The 24,146-nt window shown below is 39.1% G+C and overlaps 1 protein-coding gene across 6 annotated transcripts in view; it reads left to right on the top strand.

The window, feature by feature from the left end:
* TMX3 (thioredoxin related transmembrane protein 3) overlaps positions 1–24,146 on the top strand; it is a 54,406-nt gene that overhangs the window by 22,684 nt on the left and 7,576 nt on the right. For 2 of the 6 annotated variants that reach the window (XM_075921034.1, XM_075921035.1), the window contains 6 exons: positions 1,258–1,324; positions 15,656–15,754; positions 16,482–16,539; positions 18,827–18,880; positions 19,802–19,858; positions 23,248–23,377. In XM_075921034.1, the coding sequence (XP_075777149.1) occupies positions 1,258–1,324; positions 15,656–15,754; positions 16,482–16,539; positions 18,827–18,880; positions 19,802–19,858; positions 23,248–23,377 (465 nt within the window). Of the gene's footprint in view, positions 1–1,257; positions 1,325–1,468; positions 5,350–8,508; positions 8,726–9,834; positions 10,067–10,572; positions 12,189–15,655; positions 15,755–16,481; positions 16,540–18,826; positions 18,881–19,801; positions 19,859–23,247; positions 23,378–24,146 lie in introns of those variants that run through there. The other 4 variants (XR_012901577.1, XR_012901579.1, XR_012901578.1 and 1 more) reach the window with 4 other exon arrangements.

The raw sequence follows: 24,146 nt of genomic DNA, 5'->3' as shown, positions 1-24,146 counted from the left end.
ATTATTTATGCATGCTTTTTCTTATAGTGGGAATATGTAAATTATGCATACATCAGAATTTTTCCTAGGTATATTAGTCCTTTTTTGGGAGGGGGAAAAAGGACCCTGGACTGGAAAGGACAGAAAGAATTCTGACCCCAAACTCCATCCCAATAACGAGGTTCCAAGATGCTTCAAAATAACACTCAAGGTCAGGTGCATAAAGCCCATACTCATACTTGTCCATCAATATCTGAGCTATCTCAGTCCCAGTGACAAACCAAAGTGTGCTAATCAGATATCCATCAGTAGAATTTACTTGTGGATGGCACTTGTGAAAATTAGTTTACTTAAGAGCCTAACCTTTTGCCAAGATTTTGAATATTTTACAGTATACTCATAAGTGCTTTAAGGTTTCACGTTTGTCATACTAAGCTCTTTGAGATATTTTGATTATAATTATACCGAGGAAGAACTAAGTAGCTAAAGGTTTTTATTTTTTTTAAAAAAAATCCTATAGGAAAATAGGCACATTGTAAAATTAGTGAGTGTAAATTTTATGTAATTCTCACTTCAAATGTTCACAAAATCTTTAACACAGCTCACTTGCATTAATTCATTCAAGTTAGTCACCTTGTGCAGAAACTGAGGTTCTTTGTGATGTGTGACTGTGAGTGGACCATTACTTTCATTCATGCCTTCTACTCCAGGAAACTTCACAGTAGAGAAGGAACGGGGGGATGGCTAGGATGCTTGAGTGCTAACAGCACTACAAGGTGCCTAGTGCTCATGTGTGTAACAATCAGGCATTGCTACCAATCAGCATTACCATGATATGCCGAAACCTATAGTATTGCACCCACCGGGTGATGCATCTTAAAGTAGCTCACTTACTGTGCAAGGTGAGTAACCTTCTCTTTTCACTGAATACATTTTCTTTTGAGTGAGAGATACAGTTCCTAGAGCAGGAGAAAATACTGATTGTAAGTTTGGAAATTGGAAATCTAAACAAAAATGTAATCTCTGCATAAAATCAGAGTTTTAGAAAAGTTTAAATGGTGTGGTGGATGGGGTGGGAGATAAAATTGATAAAAGGAAAAGCAGATGTGTGTTTCCAAGCTTCTATGTTTTAAACAGTGTTGAAAGAATATTTAGGTATTGTGTTCAATTACTTGAGGGTTTTTTTTTCTTCTGACTTGTTAGTTTAAAGTTTCTGCAGTTGAAATGCCTTGCTTTCTAATCAATGGTATGATTAGACATAATCTCTCACTCTTGTAGTATGTGACTCTGCCTGAATTGCCTGCTGTTGTGGTCTTCAAAGATGGAACTTACTTTGTGTATGATGGTAAGTATAAGTGTGCGCTGTTCTACTACAGACAAAATACTCAAATGTATATATTACATGAATCAAAACAAGCATTCTTTTTAAAGCAAATTTTTTGAAAAATTTATAAAAGTTTGTTGAATAATCTTTTTTTTTTTTGTAAAGGAGTGAAAGGTGGAATTGCTGTTTTTGGATGTCTGTTGCGCCTTTCTGGATTTTTTTTTTTTAAATAGAACAAAATGTAGTGTAATGAAAATGGTATTGAGCAGCGATAAATTAAGTAAAGGTGGAAGATCCTGAAATTTGGCTTTGCACTTTTTTCTTGTATGTTCTCTTGCATGTTACAACTAGATTACTGGCATGCCAGATTAATCTAATAGTTCAGGTTCCTCACAACCCAAGATTGATAGTAGAGCTGAAGGGTTGAATGAAGGAAAACAGCTAAAATTGAAAAGTGGTTTGCCCTATTATGAAGATTGAACACCACATTGATTATTCATATTCATAGTATTCTTCATTCTTTCATACCCAAATTCATTTTTTCATTGTCATGTTATTGAGACATCTTTAATTAGTTACTGTATCTCTTTGACAGAATTTGGAAGGATGTCTTAAGGACAACTTCCCCGGGAGTTATCTAATAACTCGGCTCATCCGCAAGGGATGGTATATAAGGTAGTGACTCTCAAACCTGTATCTGATCACCGGGAGTGTCAATTTTAGATTTATATGGTGCGCAAATAAAAACTGGAGACTTGGATTTAACTGGAAACCACAAGACTATATTGTTAAAAACAAACAAATTTAACAAGCAGTACCTCAAATGAACAGATGAGGGGGCAGTCCTCTTTTTACACTAATGGACCAGGAAGGGAAGTCCCTCCAGGTCCCTATACCTACAGAGTCTACGACGATAGACGGTTGATGCGGTGCTAGCGACCTGCGATCTTCGGGCTAATTGAAAGCCTTCAGGGAGGACAGCTAGGAGTCCCTCGTCGGCTGATCTCGGCGCTAGGCGACCTACAATCCGTTGGCTAATTAAAAGCTGCGGGAGAGGAACAGCCCAGGAGATCCCTCGAAGCACGGATGGAGGACGAAGACAGTCGGTTCACCTTCCGCAAAGTCCTCTGGTCCTCGCTGCCTCTTCTCTGCGCTTCGGTGCAGCCGGATCAGACGATGGAAGCTAGACTCTTTCCTATCTATCCTAACTAAACCTAAAGATAAAACCCTATCTAAACCCGACGAGCCCAACCAACAGAGGCGATGACGGCCGACAGGCAGTGACCGACGCAACCTGACGTACAAACTCAATGACGGGAGCTATCCTAACTAGATACTATACTACCTAAACTACCTAATATAGAGAAGGTCTGACCTTCCGTCAGACTATCTCTGTAAAAGACTAAAATAGAATAAATTGAGAATGCATGACCTTCCATCAGCTTATCTAAAGGAAAAAGATCCTTTACAAGACCTCACTCATTCTAAAACCTAGGACAAGGGCATCTAGAACCTTGCACTCTCTCTCTCTCTCCTAACCTACACCTAAACCCGACGCAGGCAGGTGACCCGACGCAACCGGTAACTGCTGCGTAGCAAAGCCCTTTTATACTCAACACTCATGAATATGCATGAGGGTCTGAGGTTCAAAATGATTGGTTGGTAAAAATGCTCTCATAGCATGGTTCGAATTGATTGGTTGATGGAGGATGCTAATGAATATTCATAAGTTATTCTAATTCTGACAGGCAGGTGAGTTGCTGTTTTTAAACTTTAACAGTTACACATTCTGTCACGTCCACAGGTATTTCAAATGGATGTCTAAGGAAAGTTCAAAGGTTTCAAAATGGTGTTTCAGACTCCATTTTGAGATATTGCAGAACTCCCTCATATTTTAAACTTTTATACATATTAAGGAGTGTATTGATTCACATAACACCAGTCCTATACACTGTACAAATCTTCACAAGGTGAATTTACATTAAATAGCTTACATTTGCATTTAACCACTTGATTTTGCTTAAACATAGCCACTCCTGCCTTACAAATTCTATAGGTTAATTTATTAATACATATTAGCATCATTTTAACTTATTATCAGGCTCATCACTTCTTGCGTATGGCAGTTTACAGCTATTGTTCCCATGTTTCTGCAGTGATTTACTGTTAACTCCAAGTTTTACCATTGAGCGACCTAGGCTGTGTCTAGACTGCAGGGTTTTTTCGGAAAAAAAAATAGCCTTTTTTCGAAAAACTTCACCTGCGTCTAGATTACAGCCGCGTTTTCGAAATTAAATCGAAAGAACATGGCTTTTCTTTTGATGGCGGTACTCCTCATTTCACGAGGAATAACGCCTTTTTTCGAAAGTGCTCTTTCGAAAAAAGGCGCTATGTAATGCAAACTGCTTTTTTGAAAGAGAGCATCCAGACTGCCTGGGTGCTCTCTTTTGAAAAAGCAGCTTGCTTTTTCGAAAATACTGATTGTAGTCTAGAAGCACTTTCTCGAAAGCTTTTTTGAAAGTCTCTTTCGAAAAAGCCTCTTTTGAAAGAGGATTGCAATCTAGACGTAGCCCTGGTGTGAGTTGCCCAAACTGTGAAGGTAACTGTTAGAACAGTTATGTATGCCAAGGGTTACAGGCCTACTGAGCCACACTTATGCTAACTTGCTGTCACCAATACCTAAGAAGAAGCAACATAAGGCTCCTGAAGAATTGATACCTGAGCCTTGAGAGTCATAGAATCATAGAATACTAGAACTGGAAGGGACCTCAAGAGGCTGAGTCAAGTCCCTGCATTCACGGCAGGACCAAGCACTGTCTAGATCACACCTGATACATGTCTATCCAACCTGCTCTCAAATATCTCCAGTGATGGAGATTCTACAACCTCCCTAGGTAGTTTATTCCAGTGTTTAACCACCCTGGTAGTTAAGAAGTTTTTCCTAATGTCCAACCTAAACCTCACTTGCTGCAATTTAAGCCTATTGCGTCTTGTCCTATCATCGGAGGCCAAGGAGAACCATTTATCCCTCTTCTTTGTAACTGCCTTTTAGATAGTTGAAAACTGCTATCATGTGCCTCCTCCCCCCCCCCCCCCCCCCCGTCTTCTCTTTTCTAAACTAAACAAGTCCAGTTGTTTTAGTCTTCCCTCATAGGTCATATTTTCTAGACCTTGATTCATTTTTGTTGCTCTACTCTGGACTTTCTCCAATTTCTCCACATCTTTCTTGAAATGCGGTGCCCACCAAATCTTGGGCTTTGGGTGATATTGTTAGTTGCTTAAAAAAAGCCTCATCCACTTCTTCCACCTGGGTAGGTGTCCTGTAGTAGATTCCTAGCATGACATAACCCTTGTTTTTAACCCATTTTAGCCTAACCCAGAGATACTCAACACTTTCCTCTATGTCCATCTCCACCTCATTCCAAGTGTGTTCATTTTTAATATACAAGGCAACGCCTCCTCCCTTTTTTCCCCTGTCTAGCCTTCCTGACCAAGCTGTACCCTTCCATACAAACATTCCAATCGTGTGTATTATCCCACTTAGTTTCTGTGATGCCAACAATGTCATAATTGTACTTATTTATTAGTTTTTCCTGCTTATTACCCATACTTCTCGCATTTGTATATAGGCATCTAAGATTCTGATTTGACCTTGCCTCCCAGTTTTGCCCTGACCCTCCTTTCTCTCTGCCGTTATAGCCCACGCTCTCTCCCATTTCCGACCCATCTCCCAGGTTCCATGTTCTTCTCTCAGGTCTCCATGTTCCACCCTTCACACCACCCGCTTCATCTCAGCGGCTCTAGCAGCCATTGTTTTTCCTCAAACAGCCACACACCAGTGAGTTCTCCGTGAAACAGTGGTTTTCCGCGGAACACAGTTTAAGAAACAAGGGTCTAAATAATCTGGTTTTTAGTAGGTGAAACTGGCAGTACCTTACAGTACAGTGGAAGGGGGGCTTTTTTGGATTGGGGGCTGCTGAACCACAGAAAAATCAGTTGGGGACCACACAAGTGAGAAGCCAAAAAAAAAAAAAAAGAACAAAAACCCCTCACCGTGGCTCCCTAGTGAGAAGGAGAAAGATACTTCCCCACATTCCTCTTACACACCAGAGCCTGGCAGGGCTCAGGCTAGTAGAGTTTGTGTGCTCCAGCCCATAGGGGATATGGGAGGCTAGAGCATCAGTGTGGGCTCCCCAGTGCTGGGGTGAGAGCTCCAAGCCTTGGAGGCTGGATCCAGGCAAGCCAGGGGCCAGCCTTAGGTTCCCCACTCCTGCATTACAGTAACACTTAAGCATTCTGTTAACATTTATAATAAAATATTAAATCTGATCTCTATGAAGTACTTTTGCAAATGCTTTCTCACAAGTGATGCTAAAGTTTTAGTAGTGGAATGATGGTAAAGAAGTGTTGGGTTTGGAAGATAGTATTAATGCAACATGGTGGCTTCTTTCTTTGTCTTGTTGCTGCTGTTTGTGTAGTCTTGAAGATGTGGTGAGACAAATAGTGTGTCCAAAATAAGTGCTGAAAGTTTGAGTGTGTAAGAGTAAGTGTGTGAAATTATAATGGTACAAGAACAGTATAAATATAAACATAATAAGATTAGGGGTTAGAAAATAAAAACATAAGCTTAAGAATGCATTTGTCAGTTGAAAGGAATTTAGACTTTTTGCATTGTTTCGCTAAAGGAAAGAGGCACACATTTCTGGCAATCCACTAAATAAACCAGTTTCTGTCACTTTTCATTCATTTGACAGGTTAGGGGATGGTCTTGGTGGCATCTTCAGTTCATGATTAAGCATTTTCGTAGTGTATATGTTTCAGGGTTGTAGTTCTTCAGTTTTAGGATGATAGAAATGTTGTCATTCTGTGGTGAGAATTTCTCAGAAAATCTTAGAAGATGGAGTTTTTCCTCTCCATTTTTTTTTCTGGGAAATCCCTTTATTTCTTTTAGGGTAATATGGGTACAAATTCTGTTTCAAATGAGCCCAAACATTTCTGCGTCCCATTAAAAAAAAAAGTTGTCATTTCTAAAATGTAAAGAATTATTAAGTTTAAATACTTTCTTTAACTGGTCATCAGATAATGTGTTGACCCTTCTTTATACTGCTCTAATTTTAGGAAAGGGTTTTCTATTGTTTCCTTAGTTTCTTCCTAAATAAGTTGCTTAATGGTTACTTCTCCAGTTTTGTGTAAGTATTTCATATTCAGGTGGCTTATTACATATTTAGTTATAACATGAAAAAGCTTACTATGTTAATAAAACACCTTAGATTTCAGATTATGGTATCAGGATGTTATATGAAGACTTGCATGTGCAGTAGAGCCTCCGTTACAAACACTTAAGAATGGAAGTCTCTTAACTCTGAAATGTTTGTAACTGAACTAAATCTTCAGGGGGTAGCCGAGTTAGTTTGTACAGGATAAACTTAAATAACTACAAATAGTCTGGTATTACTTTAAAGACTAATGAAATATGTAAATGGTATCATGAGTTTTCGTGAGCACAACCCACTTCTTCAGATGACCAGAGTGTTGGATATCCAGAACTAAAATAAATAGGGGGGAATAGGGGAGGTAGTGAGTATAAAAATATCAAGGGGAAAGCCGAGCTGGAATGTAACAGGAAAAACAAATAGTCACAAGCTGGGACTATCCAGTGTTTAGGTGCTTATGACTATTTGTTTTTCCTGTTACATTCCAGCTCGGCTTTCCCCTTGATATTTTTATACCTACTACCTCTTCTTGTCTCCCCCCCCCCCCCCCTACACACACACATTTATCTTCCCCCCACTCCCCCCATTTATTTTAGTTCTGGTCATCCATCACTCTGGTCATCTGAAGAAGTGGGCTATGCCCACGAAAGCTCATGAAACCATCTACATGTTCTGTTAGTCTTGGAAGTGCTACCAAACTATTTGTTATTTTTTAAGTTTATTCTGAAGTAAATGCTATGATGGTTCATTTGAAAGTTTACCTCTGAACACTGACTTGATGTGGTAAAGAAGTCCACTTTAATGATAATTTTCTAGCTCTGAAAACACATACTAAGGATCTCACTTTTGAATATCTTAAATAATGAACATCCCCCATATTCTCTTACACATCCAGGTCTCTCTCTAAAACAAACATCTTACAGAGTTTTCTTTCTTGACATAATAATCATGTCTGTACTACACTGATGTCTTGCACAATGAACTGTTCTGTTCTTTAAGATGATATTACCACTTTCTATTTGTAATAAGTTTATAATTAAAGATTCCTATAAAATATTCTATACAAAAAATAAGTTTAAATAACTGACACTTACATACACATTTAAAAACATAGTTAAGAAAATACTTTAGACAGTTAAAACACAGTGGAAGTTTTCAAGCTGCATCTCTTAATCTGTGTACACATGCTTGGAGGTAATACATTTGGTGTTATGGCTAAGGAAGTGTCGATGCCTGTCACTGGTGCTATGCAGGTTTCGTAGGAATTGAATTTTTCATTTAATTAAATAAATACAGTAATCAAAAGAGAGCATATGATCTATCATATTTCTACAATATCATATATAGGAAAATATAGCTTTGCAAATTTACTAAAAGAACAAGAACAATGAATTATAATACTTCTATATCAATATCGAAGTCTTTTTGAACATGTAAAATGTAGTTAAGCAGTAGTGTTATTTATTTTTGCAGAAACCGCTAGACTTAGTAACATTCTGCAGTTTGTGGGCAGAGGGAGTTGTGAAAAGTGAATAGCCTTCAGCTGCAAGACCAACCTGTGTTACAAACAACTGGTATTACGTACTTTCTTTAATAAAAACAGATACAGAAAAAAAGAACAGATTTAACCTTTTTAGCTATAATTTTAAAAACTTCTATTTCACATTTCAAAATAATATCAGTTCTTCACATAAAAACAATAGCAAGGAACAGAATTACTATAAAATGTTTTTATAATATACGATACATTGAAATAACTTGGAGTCTGCACACAGAGTTTATTCAGAATTCTTTAGGCTTTTATGCAAGAGAGATTGCCAATGCTCGTTTCCGTGAAGTCTTCCTCCAAGTTGTTCCATCCCCCAGATCATGGGTGGGCAAGATATAGCTCACAGTCTAGATCCACTAGAACTCTCAGGCACAGAGCAACCTCACACCACTTTAAGCAGTTGGCTGCTCCCCATGGCTTTCTATTTTGATTGTTTTGGGCAGGTGATGCTTAGCACGCTCCTTCTGCACCCCAGGTTTTCTGGCCTAGAAGCTGAGAGAATTTGCTGGGGGCCGGAGGTGATACACAAAGCCGCTGCCTCCTTCCCTGCATCTGGAACAGAGTCCGGGTGAGCAGACAGCCATTTTGAGCAGCATGGGGCTGCAGAGACAAGGACCCTATATCAGGGTCCTGCAGGGCTGCTGGCTGGGAGCCACCTAGGTAAGTATCTCCCTGCCAGAACCAACACCTGGCACCCCATCTCCTCCCTCACTTCAACTCCCTGCGTCAGGTCACCACCCAAACCTTTGCACTCCTCTCTCCCTCCTCCTCATAACACCCCCCCCCCCCCCGCCTTTCCCCCAGCACTGCCCTAGGTCAGAATCCTCTCCTGCATCCATACCTGCAGCCCATCCCCTTGCCCCAGGTCATCACCCAAACCCTTTTCACACCTTCTGTCATCCAGCCCACAACTCCCAGACCCTGCATGCCTTCCTCCAGGCCAAAATCCTTTCTTGCACCCATTTCCCTTTCCTGACCCCGCACTCTAAGCTCCTGCCCCAGATCACAACCCTTTCCTTCACTCAAACTCCCTCTCTGACCCCACAACTGTTTTTGTACCCAGTCTCCTACCCTGAGCTCTGTCCCAGACCCCACACCCTTTCCATAGAAAAGTTCAGCCCTTGACCAATTACCAAATTTTTGAAGTGTCCCACGATCAGAAAGTATCACCCAACCCTATTCTATATAAAGATGTTGCCATCTTCAGTAGTATTAACTTCGAAAAGAGTATGTGTCAATTAGGGTATGTCTACACTACAGATTTAATTTGAAATAACAGACATTATTTCGAATTAACGGTAATAGCTGTCTACACATAAAAACCACTGTTTCGAAATAAATTCTAAATAGTGGAGCCCTTTTTTAGAATTAGGTAAACCTCATTCTACGAGGAATAACACCTAATTTGAAATGTGCTGTGTAGACACTTATTTTGAATTAGGGGGCCTCCAGCCCTTCCCACTTCCCCCTGGTGGCTACTCTGGGCCAAACCAGGAAAACTCCTCTCCTCTCCCCTAGCCCCGGGGCTCTTAAAGGGGTAGACTCTGGCCAGATGGCACTTGCCAGGGCCAGGCCTGCCAGCAGTCTCTGCCCCTGACCCAGTGGTCCCAGGATGAGCCAGGCAGCCAGTACAAGCCAGTCATCCTCCCCAGCTCCCAGGGGCCAGCAAGGGGCCGTAGACGGCGCATGCCCTCATGGACTAATGCGGAGATCATGGATCTCATTGAGGTTTGGGAGGAGGCCCCCAACTTCCATGATCTCCGCACTAGGCGGAGGAATGTGGCCATCTAAAGCTCCATAGCGGCCACCATGTCCAGGAAAGGCCACAGGCACACCCAAGAGCAGGTGCCCGTGAAGGTGAAAGAGCTGCGGCAGGCGTACATCAGGGCCACCAGGGCCGGCGCCAGGACCGGAGGGGCCCTGACCCGGACACACCAGAGGGGTCACCACCAGCTGTCCCGGCACCGGAGTCGGCAGGGTTGTCCAGGGAGGTCATACCAGGTAAGTGCCAGCACTGTCCCCTACCCGGGGAATGGGGGGGAGGCGGAGAGGGATACCAGGGATCACGCGCGTGAGCCATGCATCCCACGGATCACTCAGCCACCTGTGCACGTGCCATGCCACCCATGGGCAGGTGGCTCCAGCTGCGTGACACCCAGAGGCCATGGCCCAATAGGCACATGCGTGTGTGAAGAGACCTGACACGCTCCCGACCCCAGGGTGGGACCCAGCAGGACGCTCTTCCTTCACATGTCCCCTCTACATAGAGGCAGGTTTCAGCCCCGCCCCAGCCACACTATACACGGCACAGGGGCATGGATGCGGTCTTGGGGCAGCTCCCACTCTAGGGAGAGCCAGACATCCTGACCATGGCCTCTGTGCAAGCACATCGGCTCTGATGGTGCAGGACACGGTTGCCTTCACTTCATGGGGGGAGGGGGGACCAGGCTGGGCATCATCCACTATGTCCCCAGGGACAACTGACCACTTCTCCTCTTCCTCTACAGCGGCACCAGCTGCTCGTGCAGGGCACACCACCCACCCAGAACATGCTCCCGCACCCGCAGCCTGCTCTGGACCTCCAGAATGCGGCAGAAGTGCCGGTCCTGCGCCAGCTGCCCCCTCATCTACTATTCCTCTGCCCACTCTTGCCTCCCCTCCCATCTCTTCCTCCTCAACCTCCACACCCCCCACCTGAACCTCCGCATCCTCCTCCCCATTCCCCCGGGTTCACTAAGGTCCCCATCCCCCACCTTGCTGGGAGGCAGTTGGCCCAGCGAGCCCCCCAGCCCTGAGTGCTGAGCTTCCCCTCCTCCTTCTTCCCCTTACTTCTCCCTTCCAGCTCCCTCTTCCCAATTTCCCACCCTCTCTCCTGACCTCTTCCGCCTCCTTTCCCCTGTCTCCCCAGAGTTTCATTCCCCCTCCCCAGTTGTGTTAAATAAAGACAGGTTATATTTTTTTAAAATACGTGTCTTTTATTTGACATCAGGAAGAGGGGGCTAGGGAAGGATAAGTGGAAGGACGAGAGGGAGAAATGGGGCACAAGCCCCCAGTGGGGCAGACTGCGGAGACTGTTAGCACTCCTGAGGGTGGAAGCTCTCCCGCAGGGCCCCCTGGATCCTGACAGACCCTCGATGGTGCTTCCAGATGGCAGCCTGCAGACAGTGCAGCCCGGCTACTGGTAACGTGTCCATGAGACGCAGCAGAGACCCCAGGGGCAGGTCTGGTTCCATGTTGCAGAGTGCCGTGATGCCCCGAGTGAGGGCAAGCAGAGCACTGCGAGACACAAATGCTTTTCTGTCCCTCGACGAGTTGGACCAGCTAGCAGAGAAACCTGAGAACTGTCTGTCCGGGATGGGGAGGGGGAGGGTGTCAGGTCCCTTTAAGCACAGACCTCGGCTTTCCTGAGGCAGCAGCCCCACACAATAAGTACGATTCTGATGCCCTTTTGGCACTGGTTCCAGCCAGCCTTACCTTCGATTCAGAGTCCACTCAATGTGGACATGCTATTTCCAATTAGTTTTTGTGTCTAGATGCGATATTTCGATTTAGCTTATTTCCAATTAACTAATTCGAAATAAGTTAATTCGAAATTGCGCTGTAGTGTAGACATACCCTATGTTCAGTCCCAACTCCCAGAACTTAATTTCTACAAATGTCCTGTTGCCAGTATCTTATCTCTTCTTTTCACTGCTTTTCTTGACACTATGCCAGTATATTTTTATCATTTTTTGAGAAGTACGTGGCTGAGTTTGGTGGTTAATCATGGTTGGTTTCATAGACTTGTTTCCAGCGATGGAAGAATGTATTGCTGCTGACATCTGCAGGAAAATTCTTTTAATTAAATGTGCAGATGCCAATATGTTCACTCTAGCTGTGTTGATTAAAAATATGTAAGACAGCATTCTTCTGTCAGTGACTGTGGTCTCCCTTTGTTGAATTCCACAAGGAAGGCTGAAGTGAATTTTCTTCAAAGTGTCTATTAATTTTTGATCTTCACTCTTGAGTTGTATTTCCATTATTTGACTTGGCAGTTTGAATTTAATAGTTATATCCATGCTTTTTCTGTAATGCGTTTGAGAAGTTAACCTAAATAAAAGGCAAAAATGATGAATAAAGCTAATGGATCGTCCAACATTTGTACACCCACTTAACCTGATATTTTTTCTAATCATGCTCAGGTTTATTTACATCAAACAAACAAAACTCAGAAAACATTCTTCCTTATTCAGTTGTTTAAACTGTTTTAATTATTTTTACGAGATTGCTGTAGTAACTGTCAGCTTAACATTTTAAATAGAGTAGTATTTTTACATTTTTTTTAGTTAACTATCTAGACTGACACATAGGAACACATTTATCTTTTTTACATGTTAATCAGAAATAAAAAAATTATATCATTATCTTATAGTGACAAAGTATACATTTAAATATTCACTTACCATAAAATTAACAGTAGAGAGAAATGTGGCATTCTGATACGGATAATGAAAATCTTGTTCCTGGCTCTTTGTGCTTTTCTTCAGAATGAAATAGTCTGTCCACGTATGCTTGTTTAGTAGTCTGAGACTGGACTTCCCCATGAACCATTGCTTGAGAATAGAAACCAAAACTGAAACATCACACATTTAAATTGCATGGGGTTAATCTCATCAATTGCTGCTGTCAGAAGTAAAACAAAACATGTTTGAGTGTAATTTTAGTACTAAGATGCTTTTTTTTTTTTTTTTTTTTCAGTTTGTGTAGATAAAGTACCAGACCAAAGTGTATGGATATATAACAGTGAAGTATTTTTTAAAATCAGCTTCTGACTTTATCAAAAGAATATTCAGACAGAAGTATGAATGGATAAAAAATCCAAAATCAAGTTTTTAAAAAAAATAGATTTCTGTGTCTTTCATGTGACAAGTTTACTTTTAGTTACTTTACAATACATTGTTATTATAGGTTAGCAACATTAGTTAACAATAACAGTTAGCAACTATTCCACTAGTTAAAGAAAAATATATGCTAACTAAAATATAATTTGCTGTAGGGGGTCTATTTATACAATTTTTTTATGTTCCTTGTCCCATTTAATTAAAGATAGTCTAGGGTGTACCTTTGCCCAAAACAAAAGATAAATTTTAGCATGACAGGAACAGAAATAATAGCAAAGACAGAAAGTACTAGTGACCTAATGTATACCATTAAACCCAGCTTTTCAATGAGTTCTGTGTTGATGTCTGTGCCAAACATTAGTGACTCTCCATGTGAGTGAGATTCCATCTGCATGGAGCTCCTGTCAGTGTTGGTGGTCTTAATACATTTTACTAAAGCCATGATATCTCGTGTTTCTTAAAGAAAATACATGGACATAATAAAAGAGATTTTAATATAGTGGAGGCTAAAAAGTTCCATAATAGCACCATTGCTTCATTTAAATCTGATTTAAACAGTACATGTGCCTAAATTATTCACGGTTATGATTTATTTGCATTAGTTACACTTACCGAACTCAGCTGAGATCATGGTACCATGGTGCTTGGTGTTGCACAAACATATTAAGAAATAATCCTGCTTCAAAGAGCTCATAATTTAAATGGAGGTGACAAAGGATAGGAGGGAAACACTCAAAGTATAGCAAAACTCTAGTTATCCAGTCTAATTGAGACTGGGGCCAGGTTAGAAATTCAGATAATCTGGAGAATGGGAAAGTGTGCAGTTCCAGGTCCTTCTAGCAGCCAGTGGAGATATCACCTGCTTCTGGACTCATGCATGCTGGTTTTCCATTAATATAGAAAAATGGGTAACGAAGGGTTGGATAAACAGGGTTCTACTGTAGTAAAGTGAATTGTACAGGGTCACACAACAGGTTAATGTGTGAGCACATACTTCTGATTTTTAGTTAGCATCCTGACCACTAGACTTTGCTACCCCTGCCATGAATTTGTAGTTCTGCTATAAACTCATTTGACTGAGGTAATGGTCATAAATGTATAGTTATTTCCTTCTAGCCCTTAATTTGTTGGAAAAATGACAGTCCTAAAAGAATTAGTTCACTTTCTATTGTTTTATGAATTAAAATCTGTTGTGTTTAAAACCCTTATATTAAGACTATTTAGAATAAGAAAATAGAAAATCAGTCACAAGAGTAACTAGTTACTAGTAAAGAAATTACTCTTTGAGAATGAACTTTCCCATACTTTTCTGTTTCATTTTTCATAGTGAATTATATGTAAAAGTTTGTTATAATATCGTATGTCACCTTTTTAATCTAAACCAACAAGAGAGAAGGGAAGCATGTAGTTTAGGTAATGAAGTGTACTTTAATTCAGTAATGGCCTATTCTAAACATCTCAAGTGAGCTGTACCCTTTGTGCGATAGCAGGTGTTTGATTAGTCACATAAAAAAGTGTTAACTTCTTAATAGTTGATGTTCGAGTTTCCGAATATGATTAATTCTATGTGATTGAATCAAAATATCTGTTCAGTTCTTCATGTGATAGTTATTCTATCTACTAGCATACATGGCATTTTATTGTACTTCAATTAATTTTAGGTTAACAGCTTTGTTTCCTTTTATGTCCTTAGTGCTTTATTCTATTATTTCATTTCTAAGTTTTAGAGGATGTTAACTATTCTGTTTTGTTAACCTGCTGAATCATTATTGGCTTTTGCAATCAACGGTATGATGGGTATATAGAAATTGATTGCTTTACCAAACCACAAAAAATATTTAAAAATCAAGCTCAAATATGATCACTATGTCATTAGATTATTAAATTAAAAATGACTTTGGGTGATACTATAAAACTTGCTAAAATTGCCCAGATATGTGGTTTGTGAGGAGTTTCATACCTTACACAGGTTGAACCTCTCTCTAGTCCAGCACCCTTGACACCTGACCAGTTCCGAATGAGAAAACTTTCTCGCCCGTGGGAGGTCAATATTGTCTGGCAGCACTACCAACCCTTCAACTACTTACTGTGCTGCTAGAGAACATTTAGGGTTAAATTAGACCTGAATAATAGCACTGAGAGCTAGGACTGGTGGCTGAAAGCACACTTTTTTGGACTGCAGGAAACTTGGCCATACCCATGAAAAATAGACATGTGGCTAACTAGAATCATTCCAGACTCTGGATATTTCTGGATGAGAGTGTCCTGGATTAGAGAGGTTCAACCTGTAGATGCGTTATTTAGAAAATATTATTGAACAAAGACTAGAAAGGGAACTTGCTGCCAAAAATAGCTAGTTTTATTTGCAACTGAAGTGCTGAAAGCATTAGAGTGAAGAAAATTCCATATTTACAATTTAATACACATAATCAGTAGTCTCCTTTTTGCGAGAACTGTGTTGCTTTCCTTGTACTTTTCTCTGGATTTTTCTGAATAAAATACCTTTCTAAACATTATATAAATATATGAAATCACCAAACTTTTTTTCCCCGCTTTTGTTAATATTTTAAACCATAACTCCGGAAGTGGAAGGTAGAGTATTAAGTTAAAAAGATGTATATTCCTACTCTTACTGTCAATCCTAACCTAATTTCTTACTGCACTACTGGTGATAATGCTCTACATTATTGTCATTGTTTTCACTTGGTAGAATATGAAGATGGTGATCTGTCATCTTGGATAAACCGTGAGAGATTCCAAGGATATCTTAATGTTGATGGGTTTACACTTTATGAACTTGGAGATACAGGTAAGATGGCCCCACCTTCAAGTTATTTACAGTATTTACAGTAGCCACAAACAAAATGGATGAAAAATGTGGTTGATTTTTTTTGAGCCTCCAAAAGAAATTCAAAGTTAAGGCTCGTATTTCACAGTTGACTTTTAGTATATAAAAAATATCATGTTGACCGCAGTACACATATTGTAATACCTAATCACATTTGGTTTGAGTTAAATCAAATTTCATCCTTCCTTTAGGTACTAATCCAAAGCCGTTGAAGTCAGTATAAAACTTTCCTTTGTCTTCAAGGGACTTTGAATTAATACCTTATTTAAGCTGAAATCACACAGTACCGTGTTGCTAATTCTGTATTGTTCAGTGAAACTGAGTAGACAACAAGTTCAAGATTAGACTAAACAATGTTTTGTTTTGGTATTGTGTAGTTCACCCTCCAAAAGCCTTGTGAATATGTGTGTGTGATAGTTTACTGATGTGTGTTTAAGGAGCTTAGATTGGCTCAGTGGTGTTGAATTATGGGAGGTAGGATAGGAAAAAATGCATATTCATTTTTCAAATAAAAATTTATTCTGTCAAATATCAGTTGAGAAAAATAATCTGTTACCCCTCAATTTGAGAGACACTGTATAACTAGTGTTCAGAACAGATCTGTTCAAAACAGATACATGAGTGTAGTTTAATAGATTCTCTTTTAATCGCAAAGTGATGAATTTAGATATATTATTCCATATTGTAGGCAAACTTGTGGCTATTGCGATTATTGATGACAAAAACTCTTCAGCTGAACATACCAGGTACAGTATTATTGACGTTTTGAAAAGTAAAGCATTTGTTTTGATTTGAACATTAGAATTGCATCAGGTTTTATCTTTACTAGTTTATCTCAGATTAGAAAGGAGAGTTCAAATTCTTTAAGCTGTTTTAAGTGTTCAGAAATCTAGAGATTCACTGGAAAACATTGGTACGTGCACATTTTCTGAGCTTGCTAAAATAATCTAAGACCTGATTCTTCAGATCTTGCTCAATTAGCAGCCCTACTGAAGTCTATGACTACTTGATGACTAGGGCCCTGCCAAATTCACAGACATGGGAAATGTGGCAAAGACCAATGTTCTCCCATGAAATCTGGCTTTGAGTGCTTTTACTTTATACTATGCAGATTTTGTGGAGAAGACTAACATTTCTCAAATTGGGAATTGTGATGAAAAAAGCCATTGCAGGAAGATCACAAATTTATTTTAGGAGGGTCACGGTATTCTCATCCTTACTTCTGTGCTGCCTTCTGAGGAAGGCATCTGGAGACCCGTGGTTTAATGCTATAGACTACACACATCTCCCTCGCCCTCGCCAGTACATTTTTTAGCAGGCTGACCAGCAGCCCAGCTCAGTCTTTGCTTGCACTGGGTCCAGTACCTACCCCACTGCAGCTCTGCATTTAAAGTGTATTAAGAGCCAGGCGGGCAGGCCAGCTGGCCTACTTCGGGTATGGGAGCTTAGACCCACCCCAACGGTCTGCTGCAGAGACAGGCAGACAGTTTTTAAAGGGGATCTGTTTTTTAAGCTGGCTCCCCTCATAGACCAGTTGCTGTCTGGCATCCCACTGTGCTGCCTCTGATATAGTGGCAGCAGCGTGGGGTAGCAAGGGTCTCTTCAGGCCTGGGGACGGAGCGCACTAGCTGTTGGCCCCACTGCAGGAACTGTAGAATTGTCGACTAACCAATAAGAATTCATGAGGTTCATCAACTAATCAGTTAACCGATATTTAACATCTCTAGTTGTAATGTGGCTGTGTGGTCAGCTCTGAATACAGCAGCCCACCAGCAGCAGAAGTAAGGGTGGCAATACCAAGTACTCATAGAGAGACAGCTGCTGAGTAAGGATTAAGAGTGGCCCCACCACACCATCTGTACTTCTGTGCTGCTGTTGAGATGGCTCTGTCTTCAGAGTTGGACTTCCAGCCAGCTGCCTAGTCTGAAAGTAGTGCTGCTTCCAACAGCAACACAGAAGTAAGGGAAGTAGTGCTGCAGTGCCCTCTGCAATTACTTTGTGATCCTCACACAAAATTCCTTTTTAGATCAGGACACCTACAATTACACCACCATGAAATTTCAGATTTAAATATTTGAATCGTGAAATTTTACTATTTTAAAATCCTATGATTGTGACATAGACACATTTATAATCTATTTTGGTCAATTTTTGCCTGAATTTGTCCCTGTTGATCAAAGACTACATTACATTACCATAGTGCTCCGTAGTTACACACAGGAAATTAGAAGGGTTAATTTTTGCATTAACTTACATAGATCTGAAATGCAAACCAAGGATTTTGCAGATGTAACTGCAGTTAAAAATAGTGCCTTTTATTAGAAGTATCTTAGCAGTACAGTGATTTATTATTACATTTCTATAGGTAAGGTTGTCATTGTTCTCCAAATGGCTAATCATAGTCCAGGATCTTGTGGTCTTCATGCAAATGAAATGTGTAGCTTTTTAGATCATAGTAATAACTAAATTTTAATTTAAAAAAATTATAAAAGAAAGCTAGAGGTCAGCCAATTAGAGCTTACTTAAAAAAAAAGTTGAGACAGTCACATATTTTAAAAAAAAGATCAGTAATTTTAGTCATTCATACCATTAAAAGAAAGTGGTAGTGACCCATTTGAAGAAATACATTTTATCCATCTGGATATTAATTTGCCAAAAAAATTGAGGACAAATAACTCTAGGCAGCCATGACTCTTTCATTTGAGTTGCTAATTCGTTAAAAATAATTATATTCTTGAGTCCTTTTTGTGCTAGTTTTTTAGGATTTTTTTTGGAAGTTGGTATGGTACATTTGCTGATGGCAGTTGAGATAAATTTAATTATAACTGGTCCAATGAAGATAGCATTTTATAAAGTACTTTATTCAGTTTGTGAGGATGGTGAATTTTCTTAGTGAGAGAAGGGAGATGCTCTTTTGCCTTACTAAGTAGTTAGCTTCCTATCCAAAGAGTGAAATGATGGTTTATTTAAACCTTGCAAATACAGACTTCATTACTGTTGTAACCTTTCCTTTTCTTTTCTTTTTTGTGATAGGCTAAAGACTGTTATTCAAGAAGTCGCCAAAGATTATAGAGACCATTTTCACAGGTACATGTAATACTATGGTTGCATAGCTTTTATTTGCAGTCTTGTATGCTCTTCATTTAATGCAGCATTTCTCACATATTTAGATTGGCAGCACCTTATTTGAAGTATTAAAAAAAAAATCTTACATTTTCCCCTCTTACTTTCACATAAAGATGTAAGGATAAGCCGGTGTAATTTATTGTTTGTATCTTTTGAGCAGTTGTCAAAATACGCCACCTTGAAGAGTAAAGGTGTATGATGTGTAGGGGTATGAGATTTTCTTTGCTTTAGGTTATAATTGCCCATAATTGCCTTTTGTAACTCCCGGATTGAGAAATACTGTTTTAATGAATTAATCGTATACTCCTCTCAAGAGGGCAAACTATGCAACATAACTATAATGTTTTTCTGGCAATACTTTCATTATAATTAATCCATTAGTTTTCCAACAGAAGTGTGATTATTGTTGCCAGTCAACTGAAAGTTAAGTTTGAGATTTTCTTTAAAAGCCTGTTAGGAAAGAAGAGACCTCCTTCCAAACGTGTTTATAAATAAGTTTTTATTTTTGATTGCTCCGTTTTTTTCCTATCTAATCCTGCTGCCATGATGGTTCCCGGGATCTCTACGTAAAGCTGTAGCCTTTACTTGCGATAGGTTATTTTCTCCCATCAGTAGACTTAATTTTTTTAAGCCAAGTGAACATGTAGTAAGTGTATCAGACAAAAAAAAGGTACAAGGAGTAGTAGCTGAAGATGGGAATGTGTGTGGACTGCTTTGAAAGTTTGAATGTGAAGATTGTACCAGTTGCTGTTGCCCTATGTAGTTTTTCAAAGTTTATAAGATAAATATTGTAGGAAGAGTATTTTTGAAGGCTTTAGTGTATAATTTTTATTAATGTATAATTGGTTGGCTTTCCTTCTTGATTCTTTGTATTTTTGATAGGAACTTCCAGTTTGGCCATATGGATGGTAACGACTATATTAATAGCTTACTAATGGAGTAAGTAAACTTTGACGAGAATATTCTTTCTTATCTGTGCTTGTACTAGTTTGCAGCTCATTTCAAGATCCATCTGTTGAGCCTGCTTCTGTGCTTTAGTCACCTAGACAGACTAAAAAGATTTGAAGAGATTTTATTTTCTCTCATTTAAAATGTATAGCTTTACTTATTAGAAGAGAAGTATCAACATTTTTCCCTTGACCAACTTTTACTCTTGAATTCTAAGTTGTCTTCTGCCTGTGAACTACAAATACATAAGGTTTTATGCAGATCATTAGGTAACAAACTTCTAAGACAGCACTGCATGGTGAGGCTTACTTAAAAATCATGTTGGTACTACTACCAATTGTATTCTATGGGAAATATGTTAAATTCTGTGTAACGGAAACAGTGAATAATAGAAATAATTCTAGACATTGACAAGAAAGATAGCTAAATTGACATTACTTACATTCATTGATCATTAGATTGTATAAACATGAGAGCCAATTTATGGAATGTTTTTCTCTGAACTGATGGCATACTTTAGGTAACTTGAACTTCATGTTTGTCTTTTCTGGAGAAAAAAATGATTGTCCATCATTTCCTGAAATGTGGGGCACAATGTTAGCCAAGGCTCCTCATGATCTCATTTTTAGACTCAATGGCAATTTGGGATGGTGGAATGGGATCACCCTTAATTCTCAGTGGATCCCTGGTGGAGATTAAATTAACTTCATTAACACAAAGTCGCTGTAAGCTGCCCAGTGTAAAAGTGTCCTATCTGTGTAAGTTCCAGTACATGGAAACTTGTTATAATTACATTACAGTTGAGATTTTATTTTATCCCAAAATATATATATATATTTCGAAATGGTGAGTCTACAGCATAAACAACCTTTTGCTACATTAAAAATTGTAAAGAATATTATGTGTTGTACATAACTCTTTAAAGTTTATGTACACGCTACTTTACTTTTAGTCCATTCTGTTTTCCACCAGGTGGCAGCAACTGAATGTCTGTAAAACAATATAAAAATGTAAGAGACTACTTTCTCGTAGAAGTAACCTGCTGTTTTATACTGCTGTGGAAACATTGAGAAACATCTTTACATGCTTCACAAAGAATACCATATTTGTATAATGCTTCAACAATCACTTTTTTCCCAGGAGTGAGAGATTCTTAGAGTATTTTCATGCTTGATGTTAGGAATAGATTTATTGACTTGAATTGCACAATGATAGCTAGGGAATTGCAGTGTTTAGCAGTTCGTTTCCTTTAAAAATGGATAGATTGATTTTTGTCAGAATCTTTTCAGATTGGGATGACATTTTTTTTTTTTTGTAGGAAGAATACTACTTAGTGTGCTGATTGTGAGTGTTCAACACCTCTGAGAGTTTCCATTGACTTCAGCGGGAGCTCTAAGTGCTTAATGCTGAAAGTCAAAACATCAAACTGAGTATTTTTTTAAATTGCTCAATTTTTGCCAAAATAGGAACCAATTTGGTTATTTATACCTTTGTATGCATTTATATAATATAAAATGTAGCTTTTTACTGCAGTACATAAGATTGAGGGTTTTTAGACAAGATATTTTCAGTCCCTGTACTACATGTATGCTGTAGAGGTATCTCAATCAATCCTACACTTAAATTGCTTAATATTAATTGCTTCCCAACAACCTGGCTGGCTAACTTTGTGTCTAATTCAGCTCTGCCAAAATGTTGTTTGATATGTGAGGTCTTTGGAATAGAGACATACAAACTCAAGGAAAAAATGTAATGGATTAATTGAGAAATCTTAAGAACCTGTTGGAGGAAGGGAGCAACAGGTACTTTTTAAAAAATCTCCTCTCCTCCCCCCAGGAGCTGAGGACAAAATAAACAGAAGTTACTATCGTTGTTAACAATAGTAAATAATAAAGTATATTTCAATGTAACAGTAGCAAGAATTGTCACTGCTACCTGGGTAGAAATGGACTTCTTTGTTTTTATTCTGTTTTTGTTCTGGTTTGGTTTTTTTACTTCACAATTCCTCGTGTGGGCATAATTTGCCATTATTCACCCTGCACAACTAACTACATTATATTTTGTTACTGGATTGTTGTTGATTACAGTTGTTGCTCCAAAAAGAGTACCCAGTGGAGAAGAACAATCTTTAGGGAAAGCCATATTTAGAAATTATCATGGGATGTGAGCAGCAGGGCTCTGACAGTTGAGAAATTTCAAACTCTTGCAATATGTCATCATTTTTGGTATTTTTGTAATAAGTTTTAACTTTTTGTCATATATATCACACTTGAAAGCTGGAAGAGCAGTGTTTTAGGGTTGATCTTTTTAACTTCTAAATAACATTTTGGATTAATGTTCAGAATTGTATAATTACTTATATCACACCCAAAACATCCATATGTCAAAATGTACCTGGCAGTACCATCACAAAAAAAGCACTGGATATAATTATATTGTTGATGCGTCACATTAAGAAATTTAACAGAATTCTTGCTCTCCTGGACAAATGAAAACTCCCTTGGTAAAGCAAAGGATCATGAGCATATGGGCTTAAATTGCATGCTGCAGTTACGGAGAAGACTTATGCATATAGTTAAGTGCCTTATTTACCTGAGGCCATAACTCTTTGGAAACACAAGGCTGTCTGCTATATGAGAGTTCAGCTAATTGATTATCTGCTGTAGCATTATATGGAGGATGCATATACACACGTACCGCCTAAACTCAGGAGGTACATAATTAATGAAATACATGCCAAATCTGTGGAATTAAAAATAATGAAGCTTTTCCCCCTTTTATTTATATTGTACTAGAATTTATTCAAAACAAGTTTGTTTTGGGGATGAGGGGTTCATTATGCAGACTGCCCAGTGGGAGAGGACTACTCCAGCCTTCTCTCACCGGAGCATGTTGGGGCCAGGTGAGAAGCCTCTATCCATGACCCCTGCAGCGGGCCAAGCTGCGAGTAGAGAAAGAACAGCTATCTACAGTATATTTGAGAGTTTGTCTGTTTGTGTGTCTGTATGTCTGTCCCCCAAGCTGGGGGCACATGCACCCCTCCAAGCTTGGGGGACAAACGTACAGACACATACACAAATTAACTCTTAAGTACATAGTAGAGAGCTATTTTTACTCTACCCGTGGCAGCCCAAATGGGTTATAGCTGCCCAGGTCTCCATTTCTGACCCCTCATTGCTCTCATGTAGTCATTCTGCAGTAAAACTCCCTCCTACCAGACCCCCCCCCCCACCCCTTTCCATTTGTTTTGTACAAATGACCTTACGTGGGTATCTGAAGATGGGCACTTACTTTCCTTTTGTCAGCATTGTTCTTTTGTCAGCAGAATATTTAATATTGCGCTTCCTGTTAAATACTCAGTTTCTTATTTGTATTTTCAGTGACCTGACTATTCCCACTGTTGTTGTATTGAACACTTCCAACCAACAGTATTTTTTACCAGATAGACACATTGAGAGTACCGAAGACCTGGTTCAGTTCATTAACGACATCTTGGATGGTACAGCAGAAGTAAGTTTCCCACTTTCATCTGAATGTTTTTTAATAGCTGTTATTCCCTGTATAGTTAAAAGCAGAAAATTTCATCTTGTCACTTTTAATTCCTTATTGTACAGTCATTATATATCCACATTTTTAGCTTGTGTTTGTGCCCTTGTCGCTGCTTTGAATACCTCTTGAAAAAAGCAGTGACTCTTCAATTTATGTGTGTTCCTTCCTAGATCTGAACTTGAAGCATGTGTTTATTTAATGAGTTGTGGCCCCTACTCCTCTCTAGATCATTTTTATTTTTCTGAATCATGTTCATTTAAAATTGTAGTCTGTTTTCTTTACAATATGTAATTCTTAGAAACTCCACTTCCGTGAAAAATTTCAATTTTATGAAAACTGTCTTTTTCATCAGAAAATCATTCCTACAGAAGAATTCTAAAAATTTCTGTTGGTACCTGTCAGATGTTGAGTTCAGGAGAGCAGACACCAATCTCTGTTTAAACAGTTGTCATCAGAACCAGCTTGTTCAATGGTTGTGTCAGTGTTAGTTGCCACTCTTGTGAAATTCACTGACAAAATACTCAGAGGAAGGAAGAGGTTATTTCTTAAACTGGTACTTCTAGCTTCATGCTCTCTACCTTCCTTTCCACTTCTTCAAAGTCACTTTTGGAAACTCTGATAGTGGAAGGAACCAGAGGTGGAATCTGGGCATCAAAACTTATAACCTTATATGCAAGCTTTAGATCCTTGAAGAAATAAGTATGTAGCCTATAAGCATGAATGATAATCA

The sequence above is a fragment of the Pelodiscus sinensis genome, chromosome 2 (genome assembly GCF_049634645.1).
Source record: "Pelodiscus sinensis isolate JC-2024 chromosome 2, ASM4963464v1, whole genome shotgun sequence".
Taxonomy (NCBI): domain Eukaryota; kingdom Metazoa; phylum Chordata; order Testudines; family Trionychidae; genus Pelodiscus; species Pelodiscus sinensis.
This window is presented reverse-complemented; position numbering and strand designations above follow the sequence as displayed.